Source organism: Xiphias gladius, chromosome 15, assembly GCF_016859285.1.
Source record: "Xiphias gladius isolate SHS-SW01 ecotype Sanya breed wild chromosome 15, ASM1685928v1, whole genome shotgun sequence".
Lineage (NCBI taxonomy): Eukaryota > Metazoa > Chordata > Actinopteri > Istiophoriformes > Xiphiidae > Xiphias > Xiphias gladius.
The window spans coordinates 22,545,099-22,558,658 of NC_053414.1; the positions used below are offsets into that span (position 1 = coordinate 22,545,099).

General features: G+C 40.6%; 3 protein-coding genes across 9 annotated transcripts in view; all 3 read left to right on the forward strand.

Moving 5' to 3' along the window:
• Positions 1 to 2,214: 2,214 nt before the first annotated feature.
• LOC120800306 (homeobox protein MSH-C-like) lies at positions 2,215 to 5,414 on the forward strand. Its single transcript, XM_040146319.1, has 2 exons — positions 2,215 to 3,522; positions 4,107 to 5,414. Exons 1-2 carry the CDS (start codon positions 3,102 to 3,104, stop codon positions 4,517 to 4,519), a joined length of 834 nt encoding a protein of 277 aa, XP_040002253.1. The 5' UTR covers positions 2,215 to 3,101; the 3' UTR covers positions 4,520 to 5,414.
• A 1,366-nt stretch (positions 5,415 to 6,780) lies between these two features.
• Positions 6,781 to 10,585, forward strand: LOC120799727 (ATP synthase subunit d, mitochondrial-like). 2 transcript variants are annotated; one of them, XM_040145049.1, is made up of 6 exons: positions 6,781 to 6,889; positions 8,273 to 8,403; positions 9,255 to 9,351; positions 9,831 to 9,902; positions 10,227 to 10,289; positions 10,401 to 10,585. In XM_040145049.1, exons 2-6 carry the CDS (start codon positions 8,282 to 8,284, stop codon positions 10,530 to 10,532), a joined length of 486 nt encoding a protein of 161 aa, XP_040000983.1. In that variant the 5' UTR covers positions 6,781 to 6,889; positions 8,273 to 8,281; the 3' UTR covers positions 10,533 to 10,585. The 2 variants fall into 2 exon arrangements, with proteins under 2 accessions (XP_040000983.1, XP_040000981.1); XM_040145047.1 differs by lacking the exon at positions 6,781 to 6,889 and adding an exon at positions 6,908 to 6,928.
• A 712-nt stretch (positions 10,586 to 11,297) lies between these two features.
• Positions 11,298 to 13,560, forward strand: part of pnpla6 (patatin-like phospholipase domain containing 6) — a 30,629-nt gene continuing 28,366 nt past the window's right edge. For all 6 annotated transcript variants that reach the window (XM_040145386.1, XM_040145387.1, XM_040145389.1 and 3 more), the window contains exon 1: positions 11,298 to 11,370. The gene's annotated coding sequence lies outside the window, so the exon portion shown is untranslated. The remainder of the gene's footprint in view (positions 11,371 to 13,560) is intronic.

Sequence of the window (13,560 nt, forward strand, 5' to 3'; positions counted from 1 at the left end):
AGGGCCGGCTTTGCCAGATAGGAAATGAAGGAGCGGATTCAACATCAGGATTTACTCAAGCTGAATCATTAACCAAAAGCTGTGCCTCTTACTTGATGAGGGGTAAATTGTTCTTTGCACCTGAGGGCTTTCAAGAAGCCAACCACCAGTGATCTGAATATAGAATTTTATCAGTCAAACGATCGCTGGATTTGTGTTGCTTTAATTGGAGAACGGAAGAAAATTGAAGTATTTCAGTTGCCTGACTGTCATATGCAGCGAGATCGGGCTGTAAAACATAACAAATTACTTGTGGTTACTGAACAAGGCAAGTCTAATAGGTTAATTATTCATTGTTTCATCCAATTAGGCAATTAAGCATGAAGGGGGCTAATAAAGTCATTTGGTGGAGTAAAAGAAGGCATAAAAGTGGAGATCTTAGGACTGACCACTGACACTGGACAGTGGTGGTGACTGTGGAGCTCTCAGTGGGGTGTTGTGCCGATTTGGACTGATGAAGTCCAGGAGGCCACACTCTGCAGCTGACACATTTCTAATGTGATCTCACCTTGGCCCTGTTGAAAGGGAAGAGTTTAGATTATGAATCATGACGTTTGAGGGAGTTTACGTCTCCCATTGCAAAGACTTGATCTTCTCGGAGGGAAGTAATTAGTACGTGACAAAGACGTACCGAATGGACTACAACCAGCGGTGGAAAGTGCAGTCACTAATTTCATTTACTCAATACAACACAAATTTGAGTTTTGTTTTTTTTTTTACTTTTCTTGAGTATTTCCATTTTGGGCAACTTTCTGATTCAACTTCACTAGACCCCACCGGTAAATATTTTACTTTTATACTCCACCACATGTGTCTGTGTTACTGGCTGCTTTGCAGATTAAGACTTGATTTACAGATCATATGATCAGCCCCTAAAATATGATTATATATTATAAACTTTCTAACTGTCTAACAGTATATAAAGTAGGTAAAATTATCTTGACCAACTGCTACAGTAAAGGCTACATGTTCATGCAACTGTAATAATTATCCTGTATAATGTACTAAATATGACAAGGTAACACTGAATGGGGCCATTCTGCCTAATGAGTACTTTTACCTGTGATACTACATTTTGCCGAGATACACACTAGCGTACTTTTTACTCAAGTGACATTTCAAAGGCAGGACTTTTACCTGTAATAGAGTAATTTTACACTGTGGTGTTGATAATTTAACATAATACTGACATTCGCCGATAATTGTCTTAAAAAGTGATCTGAAGTCATTACAGCACATCACGTACTGTAAATACTAATTGTCGAGCACGAAAATGTCAATTGTGGATTGAGTTTTTTTTTTTTTACTTTTCTTGAGTATTTCCATTTTGGGCAACTTTCTGATTCAACTTCACTAGACCCCACCGGTAAATATTTTACTTTTATACTCCACCACATGTGTCTGTGTTAGTGGCTGCTTTGCAGATTAAGACTTGATTTACAGATCATATGATCAGCCCCTAAAATATGATTATATATTATAAACTCTCTAACTGTCTAACAGTATATAAAGTAGGTAAAATTATCTTGACCAACTGCTACAGTAAAGGCTACATGTTCATGCAACTGTAATAATTATCCTGTATAATGTACTAAATATGACAAGGTAACACTGAATGGGGCCATTCTGCCTAATGAGTACTTTTACCTGTGATACTACATTTTGCCGAGATACACACTAGCGTACTTTTTACTCAAGTGACATTTTAAAGGCAGGACTTTTACCTGTAATAGAGTAATTTTACACTGTGGTGTTGATAATTTAACATAATACTGACATTCGCCGATAATTGTCTTAAAAAGTGATCTGAAGTCATTACAGCACATCACGTACTGTAAATACTAATTGTCGAGCACGAAAATGTCAATTGTGGATTGATTTTTTTTTTTTTTTTTAAATTCCCATGATTCTCTCAAACAAATTCACGTTCACCTCGACCGAGTTATTTTTACATTAACCAAAACGTATCTCCCTCCTGCTGCCCCGGGCCCGTGATGGTGTCAGAGATTTGAAATGATTTGCCGTAGATGTTATCACTTTAATAAAATATGTCCAGATGAATTAAATCGACTGTCCTCGACTTCGGGCTCGACGTGAAACAGTTAACTGTCAGCGCCTGCTTCCTCGCAGCTCCACGCAGGCGACTATGAACTGTTCGGGGGACAATTGGTTAAGTGGAGTTAACCGTTGCCTTTTCTCCCCGAGGTATCTTCCTTTTTGATCCCGCCGAGCCTGGCGCCTTGCAAAACACAACTTGTCTGGCTTATTAAATGGTATGACCTGGAGAAAGAAAAACGCCTGTTGCTTCTCAAGTGAGGCCATTGTGAAGCGAGAAGAGCTCATGACAGGCCCTCAATTGCAGTAATGCTGTGTGACCAACAGTCATACCTAATCGATTTCTATCCGGGCTGCGCACGTTTTCTTATTCGACGTCGTTTTCAGTTCCATTATTTTTGCTCGTTGCTAGTTTGAGAATTGTACCTGGGCCCGCTTACTGATACGGCCCGTGTGTTTATGTAATGCCTTTTCCAGTGTTGTATTTTAATATGGGCTCAACACGTCCGAGCGTTTTCTCCTTTTGCTTTCTCTCTTCTTTGATTACTTTGACACCGACATGACTCTTTGGTCCCTGCTCGGCTTCGCGGTAGAAGAAGAGTTCAGGGAAGTAGCACCGATGGAGCGCCGGTTAATGGATGTAAATGGTCAGGAGAGTCCTCCCCACTGGTTAATTGCGCTCAAATTGGTCCGAGCTACTTTGTGAGAGCCCATCAATGGCCCCGCGCCGCATGGGGTCTGTATGATTAACTTCTCCTTCCTTTCAAAGCCCTCTTGATGTTCCCTTGAAAGGCAGCGGGCCAATCAAAACCGCACTCGCTGCACGTCACGAGGCCGACTTGACGAGCTGATTGGTGGGAGCGGGGAGGGGGGACAGCCCCTGTCCTTTTATAGACGACCCCGTCCAGCGCGTTTAAAGCTACCGGGCACCGCTGACAGCGCGCAGAGACGCATATTGGACACTGTACACCTCACTCCATTCCTCTGAACGGGCCACACGGAGGTGCATGGCCCCATCCCCTTGTATCGCGATGAATCCTGTGCAGGGGTCGCCGTCCCAGGACGCCAAACCGCTTCATCAAAAGGAGGACACGGACACGGAGGGAGAGGAACTTCAGCCCAAAGACATGACCACCGAGAAAGGATACAAACTGCAGCGGAGCAGCCTCCCGTTTAGCGTTGAGTCGTTGATTTCCAAGAAGACCACCTGTCGGACTTCCTATTCCCCCTCAGATTTAGCTCTGGTCCTGCCCAAGCCCGTGGCGGGGCAGGGCGCGCAGTTCTCTCCAAGGACTTTTTACGCGGAGAGCAAGGTTTCCGCGGAGAGCTCGCAGGGTGTTTCCAGTAGTTCCAGCGAAGAGAGTCCGCAGTTTTGTGAGAAAGATCAGAGCACTTGGTTCCAGACGTCCTCCTTTTCTACTCCTCCTCGTAAGTCCGTCCCTCCGCTGTTCCCGGAGTTTTGTGAGCTCCCGAACAGTGACACACTGCATTTATTCATCATTTTTACTATCAAGTAAAATGGGGGGCTGCAAGAGTATCCACATGTTATTAGGCTACAGTTAGACAAAACTGCAATTTCCCTGTTGTGTCACAATAGTTTTTACGTTGTCCTATAGCTCCACAGACTGTGCGTAAATTTCGGTCTTGCATTTTGCCCCCAATGTCTAACAAACTGTGGATACATTACGATAGAGTTTTGGCTTCTGTGCATGTGAAGCGCGTATTTGGCTGCCGCATTGGTCTTGTGCCAGATTGTTTTTGCTCGCTTTCTTAGCCTATGGATTTTTTTTTTTTTTTGATATATTAATGCCGGTAATTTATGCAAGCAAGTATTACAAATCCGAGGATGAAAACGCCTTTAAACCGCGCGGCTCATAATGGCACGGCTGAAAGTGACCAGCTTGTGATGCAGGCTGACATAGCAGAGTCATTTTCGCCACGATCGCATGTGACGATCGAGCTTCAGTTTAATCTGACCTCGGCTACTTTTCTTTGTCATTCTTCTCCAACAGGCAGCTCGAGTCCAACTCAGTGTACCTTAAGGAAACACAAAAACAACAGGAAACCTCGCACGCCCTTCACTACCTCCCAGCTGCTGGCGCTGGAGCGCAAGTTTCGCCAGAAGCAGTACCTCTCCATCGCCGAGAGAGCCGAGTTCTCCAACTCGCTCAACCTGACGGAGACACAGGTCAAAATCTGGTTCCAAAACAGGAGGGCCAAAGCCAAGAGACTGCAGGAGGCCGAGCTAGAAAAGTTTAAACTGGCCTCCAAGCCTGTCCTGCCCGCCTTCGCGCTGCCGTTCCCTATCGGTGCGCATATGGGCTCTCCAACATGGGGCCCGTCAAGCGCCTTTCCGAGGCCCAGTCTGCCGGTCCCGGGACTGTTCAGCGGACCCGTCACTTATGGGATGTACTATTTGTCTTAGTAGTCCTCTGTGTACGTGTGTGTGTGGTTTTAAGAGGGGGAAAATGCGGCGTATTCTTGCAATACACATAGAAGGATGGTGCGTCTTTAACATCTTTAGAGAAATTATTCTAACCTCCACAATTGAAGACAATTAAAAAATTGGGACGCGTATTGACATGTAAGTTTGTGCGTAATCGGACTGAGTGCGCCAGTTACTCTCCTCATTTTAAGATAGCGTCCCGTGCCGTGGCTTGTGGATCCACCGGCATATTCAGGCAATACTCCAAATGTAAATGTCAGGTTTTTAAACGACACGCCTTAAGTCTCTCCTTCCAGTCCGTCCACCGTGCTCCGCAGTAGAGTTTGTGAAAACTGGACGTTTCAAGTGTGTCCACACATGCAGGCAATAATCTACTGAAGCGGAGGGGGAAAAAAATGCTTAAAAGCAGCAGAAAAGTACTTAAACGGTGTCAGTGCCTTAGGACCAGTGTATCACTTGAAGTTTCTTTCTGTTCATTCAGCATTGACTTTTTTTTTCTGTCATCATCGGGTAAAACTGCAGTTTTTCCAGAGTTGCTGTTTGAATGTTTGTATTTCCTTACAGCGGTTCCTGTCACAATTTCTATATTTGGTAAACATGGAGCAAAATGATATTTTAGAAAACACATGTATTAGATATTTTTTTACTCTCAGAGTGGCCTTTGTGGGAGTGATAACAGTTTTTTTTTCTTTGAGGAATTTTGCTGTAAATGTAAATAAAAATGTGTAGTGTTCATAAAGCCCTGCAGCCTCGCTTGAAGAGCAGCAGGAAAAGTGGTATTTATTGATTATCTTTGTATCTGTACTGTGTACATACATCACTCTATCTAAATGTTCAGTTACTTGTAAAGACTGATTTTAGTAAATAAACATTATACAAGGTCTGAAAGTTTCACTGTTTTTCCTATATGATTAATTACTAGTACATTTTAGGCCTTTTGAATCAGTGGAGCAGGAGTCTGGAGGTTTATATACAGTGCCCCTCTAAGAAAAATGACTTATATTTATATATTTAAAAAGGTAGCCTGGAACGGCTACGTTAGGCTAGGTAATTTTAATCTGAAGATAATTGTTCTTTTGTTTTTTATGTAATTTTTTTATTTATTTTTTTAAAATAGAGAGCCATATTTCCTTGGGGAGCATGCCAAAAGTCAACCATTGGTGCCAAAAACCTCCCAGCCTTACTTGCATTCACTTAATTATTATTAACTAATTTGAAAATGGCGAAATAATCATCCAATTTTTCCAGCGCTGTGCCATTGTCTTTGTACAGGTTTAATTCAAAACAGCGTATAGAGTAGGCCATGATTTACTTATTAAGCACCGACGGTACATGGTCAGGTAGATTTCAGCTGGAAACTAATGAGAAAATTTTAGTTAAACCACAAATCTGTTTAAGTCCTGATGCATTTGTTTTCCATTGCAACACAGTAGGTGAAAGTACCTTTTAATTCAACAAATGGTATCTTACCATTTGACAGCCGTGTTGAAAACCTACGCGTGTGTGTTATCCAATAGAAGACACACAGACGTGTAAAACGGACACTTGAGCCGACGCACACATACTTGCTGTCCTGTTTAAAAAAAAAGTAGTTCAACATTTCAAAAACAGCTGACCTATTTCAACTAAGACACTCATAATGCAATCGTATGGACGTGTGTATGCCTACCGTATCTGCCCAAAGGGTATTTGCATGCATATGTCTGTATAATGCCATACACCAATAAATACAGTCTCAGGAATATCGCGAGATGATTAAAAATTAGCAGCTCGATAAAACTGGGGGGGGGGGGAATGATATTTAATGGACCTGGCGATTTTAAATATGATGTATCTTATTGTTTCTGATGAATTGCCTACACTTGTCGCACATTGGTGTGGACTACACGTTCACTCTGTGTATTAGGACAGCTGTTCGTTTTTATAATCATACAAGCCAATATTGGCCTAAATTGATATTTTTAAACAAAATCTAATTTTCTCATTATCATCTCGTTGTCCTTATTCTGCCCCCACCTAATGCAAACCTGTGACTTCTTCCTAAATAAAATCCCAGAATCATGGCTTAAAGTTTGTTTTACGTTATATCTGGATCATTATTTCCCATTAAAGCACTCAGTCTCAGATATGGGCCCACAGTCAAACACACAGTGCATACACAAAGTAAGAAACATTGCTGCAGATGCAGCCCGCTGTGTAGTGTCAGCGCTTTCAGGCGGTACAGCTCACGGTGGGCGCGCTGTCTGTCCTGCAGAGGGCGGTGGCGGACCCGCTGCTGCTCCTGGCCCCGACGAAGAAAAAGCAATTCCGCTGTTCCGTCCTGTCACAGAAAACACTTGGTGTAGCGAGGTGAGTACGCTAGCGGAGCGGGTTATTGGATGAAAGCAGGTATAATGAAAACAGTTTGAATAACGATTTGTTCACCCCATACATTTATCGCTGTTCGGGAGATGAAAATATGAACTCCAAGTTCTCTCGGTGTTATAAGACCCCGGCGTTACAGAAATATTTCTCTGACCTTGGCTAGCAAGCTAACAGAGCTAGCCACCGCTAGCTGGTTTTGCAGAGGTCTTGAATTGAACAAAATGTCAAGGACTTGATGTCATTGATTACTTTTAGCCACATTTTTGTTTTAACCGTCTTACCTTCTCTTTTACCTATTAAAGACACGCTTTATTATTAATCTCCTCCAGTCGGAGGGTGTTTATTTGCACTTAAAAAGACTGCGCCGCATTCATGTTTGGTTTAACGCAGACTTTACAGTATCATCATGAGACAGATCCTGGAGTCAGTCATTACAAGTGAAATTAATTATTGCATTATAAAATGATATCTCAGTGCATTAAATTGGAGGTTCACATGTTTTTGTCTGCCTGGGCTGACTCCAGGCTTTTTTTTTTTTTTTTTTAAATGAGGACATTTTCTTCAGGTTATTAATATGCAACCTTTGTGTCAGCACCATCTAAATGTCGTTATATGTATATCACTACATAGCATAAATAACATGGTGTAGATACAAAGGAACACCACCCTTATTACACCTGTCACACAATGCTACATGGTCACTGAAATGCTGCAGAAACAGTTGTTACATATAACCTTGGCCACATGGTCTGTTTCTCTTGTATTAGGTACACCTAGCTAAAACTAATGCAGCTTAATGCCGCAGTCCTGCAATAAATCCTCCTTCATGAAGGTTATAATTTTCAGTTTGTGTTGAAACTGTTTTTTAGAGGTGTTGATTCAACTGAATGGTCTTTTTGGAAGCTGTATTTATGCGTCTTGCTAATATTTAGACAACCCTCATTTAGATCAACGGGGTGGACAAAATAATACAAACACTTTAGTATAATACAATACAATTTATCAGCAACTACAGCATCCAGAATGACCTTAAAGTTGAATTAAGACCTCTCTAAAACATTGTGTGTGTAAGTTTAGTCTTGATCGTGGAAACATTAGTTAGACAAGTGAACTTGAAAAGCTAGTAAGTGGACCTTGATTTAAAATTTTCTTTTGACAATCTTTCTTAAACATTTTCATCCAAAAATGAACATTATTAGATAATCAACTAGGAGCTGAGTTTGTCTGTATGTTGGTGTATAACCTAGCAACATATTTATAGTTAAGGGAAAAAAAGTTCCACTTTTCAGCCGAATATAACCAGAATGATTTAGATATTTTACATTTAGGTTTTGTCTGGGCTAAACACAATTTTCCTCTGCCTCTCAGACAGTCAGGATGGCAGGTCGTCGTGTAGCCCTGAAGGCCATTGATTGGTTGGCTTTTGCCGAGCGGGTTCCACCCAACCAGAGGGGCATGTTCAACGCATTGAAGACTCGCAGTGATGCCATCTCTGCCAAGTTAGTTATACACAATCTACTAGCTTTACAAAGAAATCATCAACATGGGTAAACTTTAGTCTTTTAGCATGGGAATTTCACTTCTGCTTTCAGTAGTGCAATTATTTATCAGTAGTTTATTGATGCGTTTTCTTGCTGATAAGCAAGACAGCAGTAATCTGAGGAAAGTTTAAAAGGAGCCTGATGTGAAGTTGCAATGAGAGAACGGCACATATCTATGGGGCACATGGCTATGGAGCTTAAGTGTCTTTTGCTTACCTGGCTGAGCGGCTTTTCACGATGCTGTCAGGAAATCACAAGACCGTCTGCACACTAGGATTTGTAAATTTACAGTGTGTATGTTTATTTTGTGTGGATGTTATTTTTGTATTTCCACATCAGGCCTATAGTCAGTACTTAATTATTGGAAGTTTTTTTGAACATTTTTACGAAATAGTTTGACCCAACTGATCCAGTGCCCAACCTGCAGCAATGCAGGTACATTAGATGTTTGAGGAAAGGAAAAATAAATAAATAAAATAAAATAAAGCAGACACTAACTGGTGAATTTGTCTGCCTGTCAGTTTAGTCTTTGTTTCTTTCATGTATCATATCAGGTCCTCACTATCAGTACACGGCATTGGGCTATTAAGTGATTCCCTTGAAAATCGATCATCTTTCTACAGTATTAGACTTCTCCATACTTGTCCACTATTAAGTTCCTCCTTCCTTCCTTTTTTTTTTCTTTTTCCAATTTTGATCACCTCATAAACACACTGGCTCAGTCTTGTTAACTTTTTGTATTAATTTGATTCTTTGATGTTCTTCTTAGTTTGATTGCTACTCAAACTTTATTTTTCTCCTTATACCAGACTGGCCTCCCTGCCAGAGACTCCTGCAGCCATTGACTGGAGTTACTACAGGAGTGCAGTGGCCAAAGCTGGGATGGTTGATGAGTTTGAGAAGAAGGTGAGCTCAAAGATTATGGGAGCATTATGTATGCACCTGGTGAGACATTGGTTTTGAAGCCCACTTATGAAAGTACATAGCAACTTTTACTTAAATTTTCAATGCATCCAGTTGCTCTGAGACTTTTCCAAATAATCTAAAAACATTCGTAAATCCAAATTAATGGTAAATTCAATTTAGAAATAATCTCTCGGAGTCCCTTGTTGAAGCTAGAATCTAACGGATTTAACAGACAAATCTTAGCTGGTCACTTTTAGAAATCATGAAATGAGTTTTTGTTTGAACAACTTTGAGGGTGTCAGTGCTAGTGAATAGTGTGGCAGGCAAACTACATCTTGATTTCCTTTGTATCAACCAACCTTTGCAATTGTAGCAAGACATAGGATGCCCTCTGCAACAATAATCTTATTTGATAGATATTTCATATATTTTTGGTTTGCTTTTCAGTGGTAACTCATACATGTTCCTCCTACATACAGTTCAAAGCCCTGCAGATCCCTGAGCCTGTTGACACACAGACGAGTGCCATCAATGCACAGGAGGCTGAGGCTGTAAGTGAAAGAAATCCATTCATGAATGGATTGCATGAATTCCAGCTTTAACTTAAGAAAATGGACATTTGTTGTCTTGAATTTTGTAAATGTCAAAAAAACTGGAACTTGTACTATATATTTTTTGTAACTACTGTAGGAACTGTAAATTTGCAATAATTGTCCAGAGATCACAAAATTCACCCAATGCTAAAACACACATTGTAAATGCACGAAAAAGAGAGAGAGATCCCACTGCTGGAATCAAGCAGACTGCTGTGATATGACCTGCTGTTGTTGTTGATTTGTCTTATCAGACATTATTATATCACTTTTCTCTCACAGAACAAAAGTGCATCAGCCTACGTTGAAGCATCAAAGGCCCGCATCACTCAGTATGAGCAAGAGGTGAGAAGATAATTACATTAGTTGCTGAAATACATTATGAACATCTTATGGGGAATTTGCATTTAAAAACCCGACCGTTCTCTCTCATTCGGTTCTGTTTTGTGTTTTTAGTTGGATAAGTTTAAGAACATGATCCCCTTCGATCAGATGACCATTGAGGACCTCAACAACACCTTCCCCGAGACAAAGTTGGACAAGGTCAAACATCCTTACTGGCCCCACAAGCCCATTGCCGAACTGTAATTCTATTACTGAACACTCGCCTCACAATAAAGATTATGTATTTTAAAGAGAAATGTTTGATGAATTCATTGTTTGATAAATATTTTAACAAAATGTGTTTATCTTGAGTTCTAGTGGGTTTGTGATATTGTAGCTAGCGCCCACGAGGAGGCGGTGTTGCTGTAGTTTTACTTTGAAGGGTAACCTTACTGGTTAAAATGGCAATTTTCTAACATTTTGACATACTCTATTACGTCATCATTAATCTACATTTCCTCATGTGATAAATGTAACCACTGTAGAGTGGAAGATGTTACCTGAGGCTAATGTGCTTCTGTTGGCATTCAATAGGTCGTACTCAGAGAGTGATTAAATTGCGGCAGTTTTGAGATACAGTTGAGCGCATAGGTGTGGCATATAATAGACCTGACGTAATCAGCTTACTCACCGTGACTAACGATTAAGCTTGAATTACATATTAACATACAATGTAGGTTAAACATTTACTCTTCTCCACAGAAATGAAGCGTCTTATGTTGAAGTGCAATTTAAGCACTCAAACTTTCATCTACATTTACAGGTTGACAAAAAATGTCAATCATTCCTTTTGACCAAGCACGGATCGCTTGGCTGTGTCGCGCAGTGTTCATTGGACAGCGAATATTTATTAAAATAAAAGTGGGTGGGATATCATGCCAACGACCCCGGTTTGCGCTTTGATTGGCCAAGCGTCACAGCATCTCGGTTGTTGATTGGCCAGAATTATTGTGGAAGTTAAACAGGAGGGGCTTCATGAAAGATGATTTCCGTTGTATGTTATTGACAGTCAGTGACGATTGACGGGACACCATCAGCTCAGGTAAATGACTCGTTTAACAACCTACCTATAGTTTAATGACATGTTTTCAGTATGATGCACGGGAGTGTGGTTTACTGAGAGTTTTCCTGTAGCGCTGGTGAGTAAACCAGTATTGAAGACAGGAGCTCTCCGCTCTAGTTTTGTCAATAACCGTTTGGCTCAGAGAGATTACTCCTGCAGAGGTCAAAAAGAAAAAGAAAAAAGAAAAATCCAAAATCATCAGAAACAATTTCCTTTTCAGTATTTTAGACGCTTTTAAGTTGTTTTATTTCCACATGCGTAGTGATGACCACACTCAAACGCCATCGGCCGCCTGGACCGCTAGCTAACATTATCAGTGACAGCGTTAGCCAGCAGCAGAGATTTCTTTATGGATGGGATAGTCAGCCAGGTGCCCTGTGTCCTGGGTGGTGGAAAGATATTTTATGTTGCTGTTTTCAACCACAGACTGATAGTAATATCACCGGTGACACTTAATGTTTCTCCAAGTGGAAATTAGTCATTTCACACACGTCTGAATATAAACAATAAGGCCTAACCTTATCTGTTAGCAAATCACCTAAACGCTTCATGTGCCTGTTAGCTAGCGGTACACCTCTGCATCAGAACACCCTCTGGTGGTCTGAATTTGCTCAATTTCGTAGGAGCTTGAGGTTTATTGAAAGAAAACTCAACTTTTTACTATTCGTTTGCCGACTCGGTGTGTTTACAACACAACCAAACAATCCTGCCAAGGGATTTACTTGAGGTCAGTAATGCAACACCTCTGTGGGTTCAAAGTTTGCAAAACTATTTTGGCTGGAGGGAAATATGAGCTGATGTCGTCCCCTGAGTTCGCTTTGGTCAGTGCTTTGCTGCAGTTTGTATCAGGGCTAAATATATCTTAATTTCCCTTTAGGCGCCTATTTGCTCAAACTGTAAGACATGTTTATGTTGCTACCTGAAGTGAAATGTAACAGTTTGGTTTGACTTTCAGGGTCAAAGGTGAAAGACCAGCTTATGTCTAAACCAGTTGGCACAAGATTTTGTTGAAAGAAGCACATTCATCCAAAGATCCAGGTTTCTCTGTAGATGCCGTCTCCCTCTTTTGAATCATTAAAAATATGTATGTGTACTTTGTTTCAAACATTTTCCAACCATACAGCATCTTATTGTAAATTCAAACCACAGACAGCATGTAAAAACTGTATCTTTATATACAGCATATGGTTCGAATGCATTTTACGGCATAGTAACTCTACAGACTTGTTATTGTGAATCTCATGGCCTAGAATGTGTATCGTGTTGGGTGAAAACAGACATGGTTGTGTTAGTAGTTGGTCCAGGCCTTCCCCTGGACAGTGGAGTCAACACTAGCTTCCATTGTTTGTAGAGAACAATGGGAGTAGATCTGCACTGTGGGAGGCACTGCTAGGAGGATAGAGGTTGGCTACTATCTCATCTCTAGGGGATAGCAGGCCTGTGCTTTTCTTACAGCGTTATTACCACACACAATGACTAGACAAAGAGAGATGATCTGAGGCAAAGCGCGTTGTGTAGCAACCAAGTTTCGACCAACTTTCTTATCTGGAATGACAAAAGTTTTGTTACAGAGGCTGCTGCACAAGAGACAGACTAGGAAATGTTTTACAGCACTAGAGACAACAGTAACTGTCACATCCCTAAATCCACAAGTTAGGCTCAATGTTGGAACAGGCAGTTTTCAGAAGAGAAAATGACTTGCAAATAATGGCTGGCTAATTTCCAAAATACAATAAATGAAAAATCTAACTGTAGTCAAAATTTGCTAACATTGAGCTCGTGTTGATTTGCCACTCACAAAGACTGACAGACATGTAGCAGGTCAGGTGAATTTGTCAGACACTAATTTCCATCAGTTGACTCCCTTTGTGATTTGCAGCATTATGATATTTTTAAAAAATCTTTAACAATTTCTGGTAAAAATGAATAACTTCATATGATATATGAGTTAATATAAATATAGGGGAATTAAGTAAGATGAAGTGGTTTGAATAGACACAAGATTTAATGTTATAAATAGACATTAAATAGAGAATACTAAACATTAACGCTAAAGATTCTCATTTGCTATATTATGGCCTTGAAACTGTGTGTCCCTTAGGGTTACGTCATGTAACATGACACTCCATCCTCAGTCTTTCACTGGTTGAATTTCATCTATACAGCTGT

Excerpts from the sequence above, each read along its gene's own strand:
- LOC120800306 (XM_040146319.1), top strand. The coding sequence starts at position 3,102 with ATGGCCCCATCCCCTTGTATCGCGATGAATCCTGTGCAGGGGTCGCCG. Across the intron at positions 3,523-4,106 it reads CTCCTTTTCTACTCCTCCTC|GCAGCTCGAGTCCAACTCAG; the intron begins GTAAGTCCGTCC and ends CTTCTCCAACAG.
- LOC120799727 (XM_040145049.1), top strand. The coding sequence starts at position 8,282 with ATGGCAGGTCGTCGTGTAGCCCTGAAGGCCATTGATTGGTTGGCTTTT. Across the intron at positions 9,903-10,226 it reads ATGCACAGGAGGCTGAGGCT|AACAAAAGTGCATCAGCCTA; the intron begins GTAAGTGAAAGA and ends TTTCTCTCACAG. Across the intron at positions 10,290-10,400 it reads TCACTCAGTATGAGCAAGAG|TTGGATAAGTTTAAGAACAT; the intron begins GTGAGAAGATAA and ends TTGTGTTTTTAG.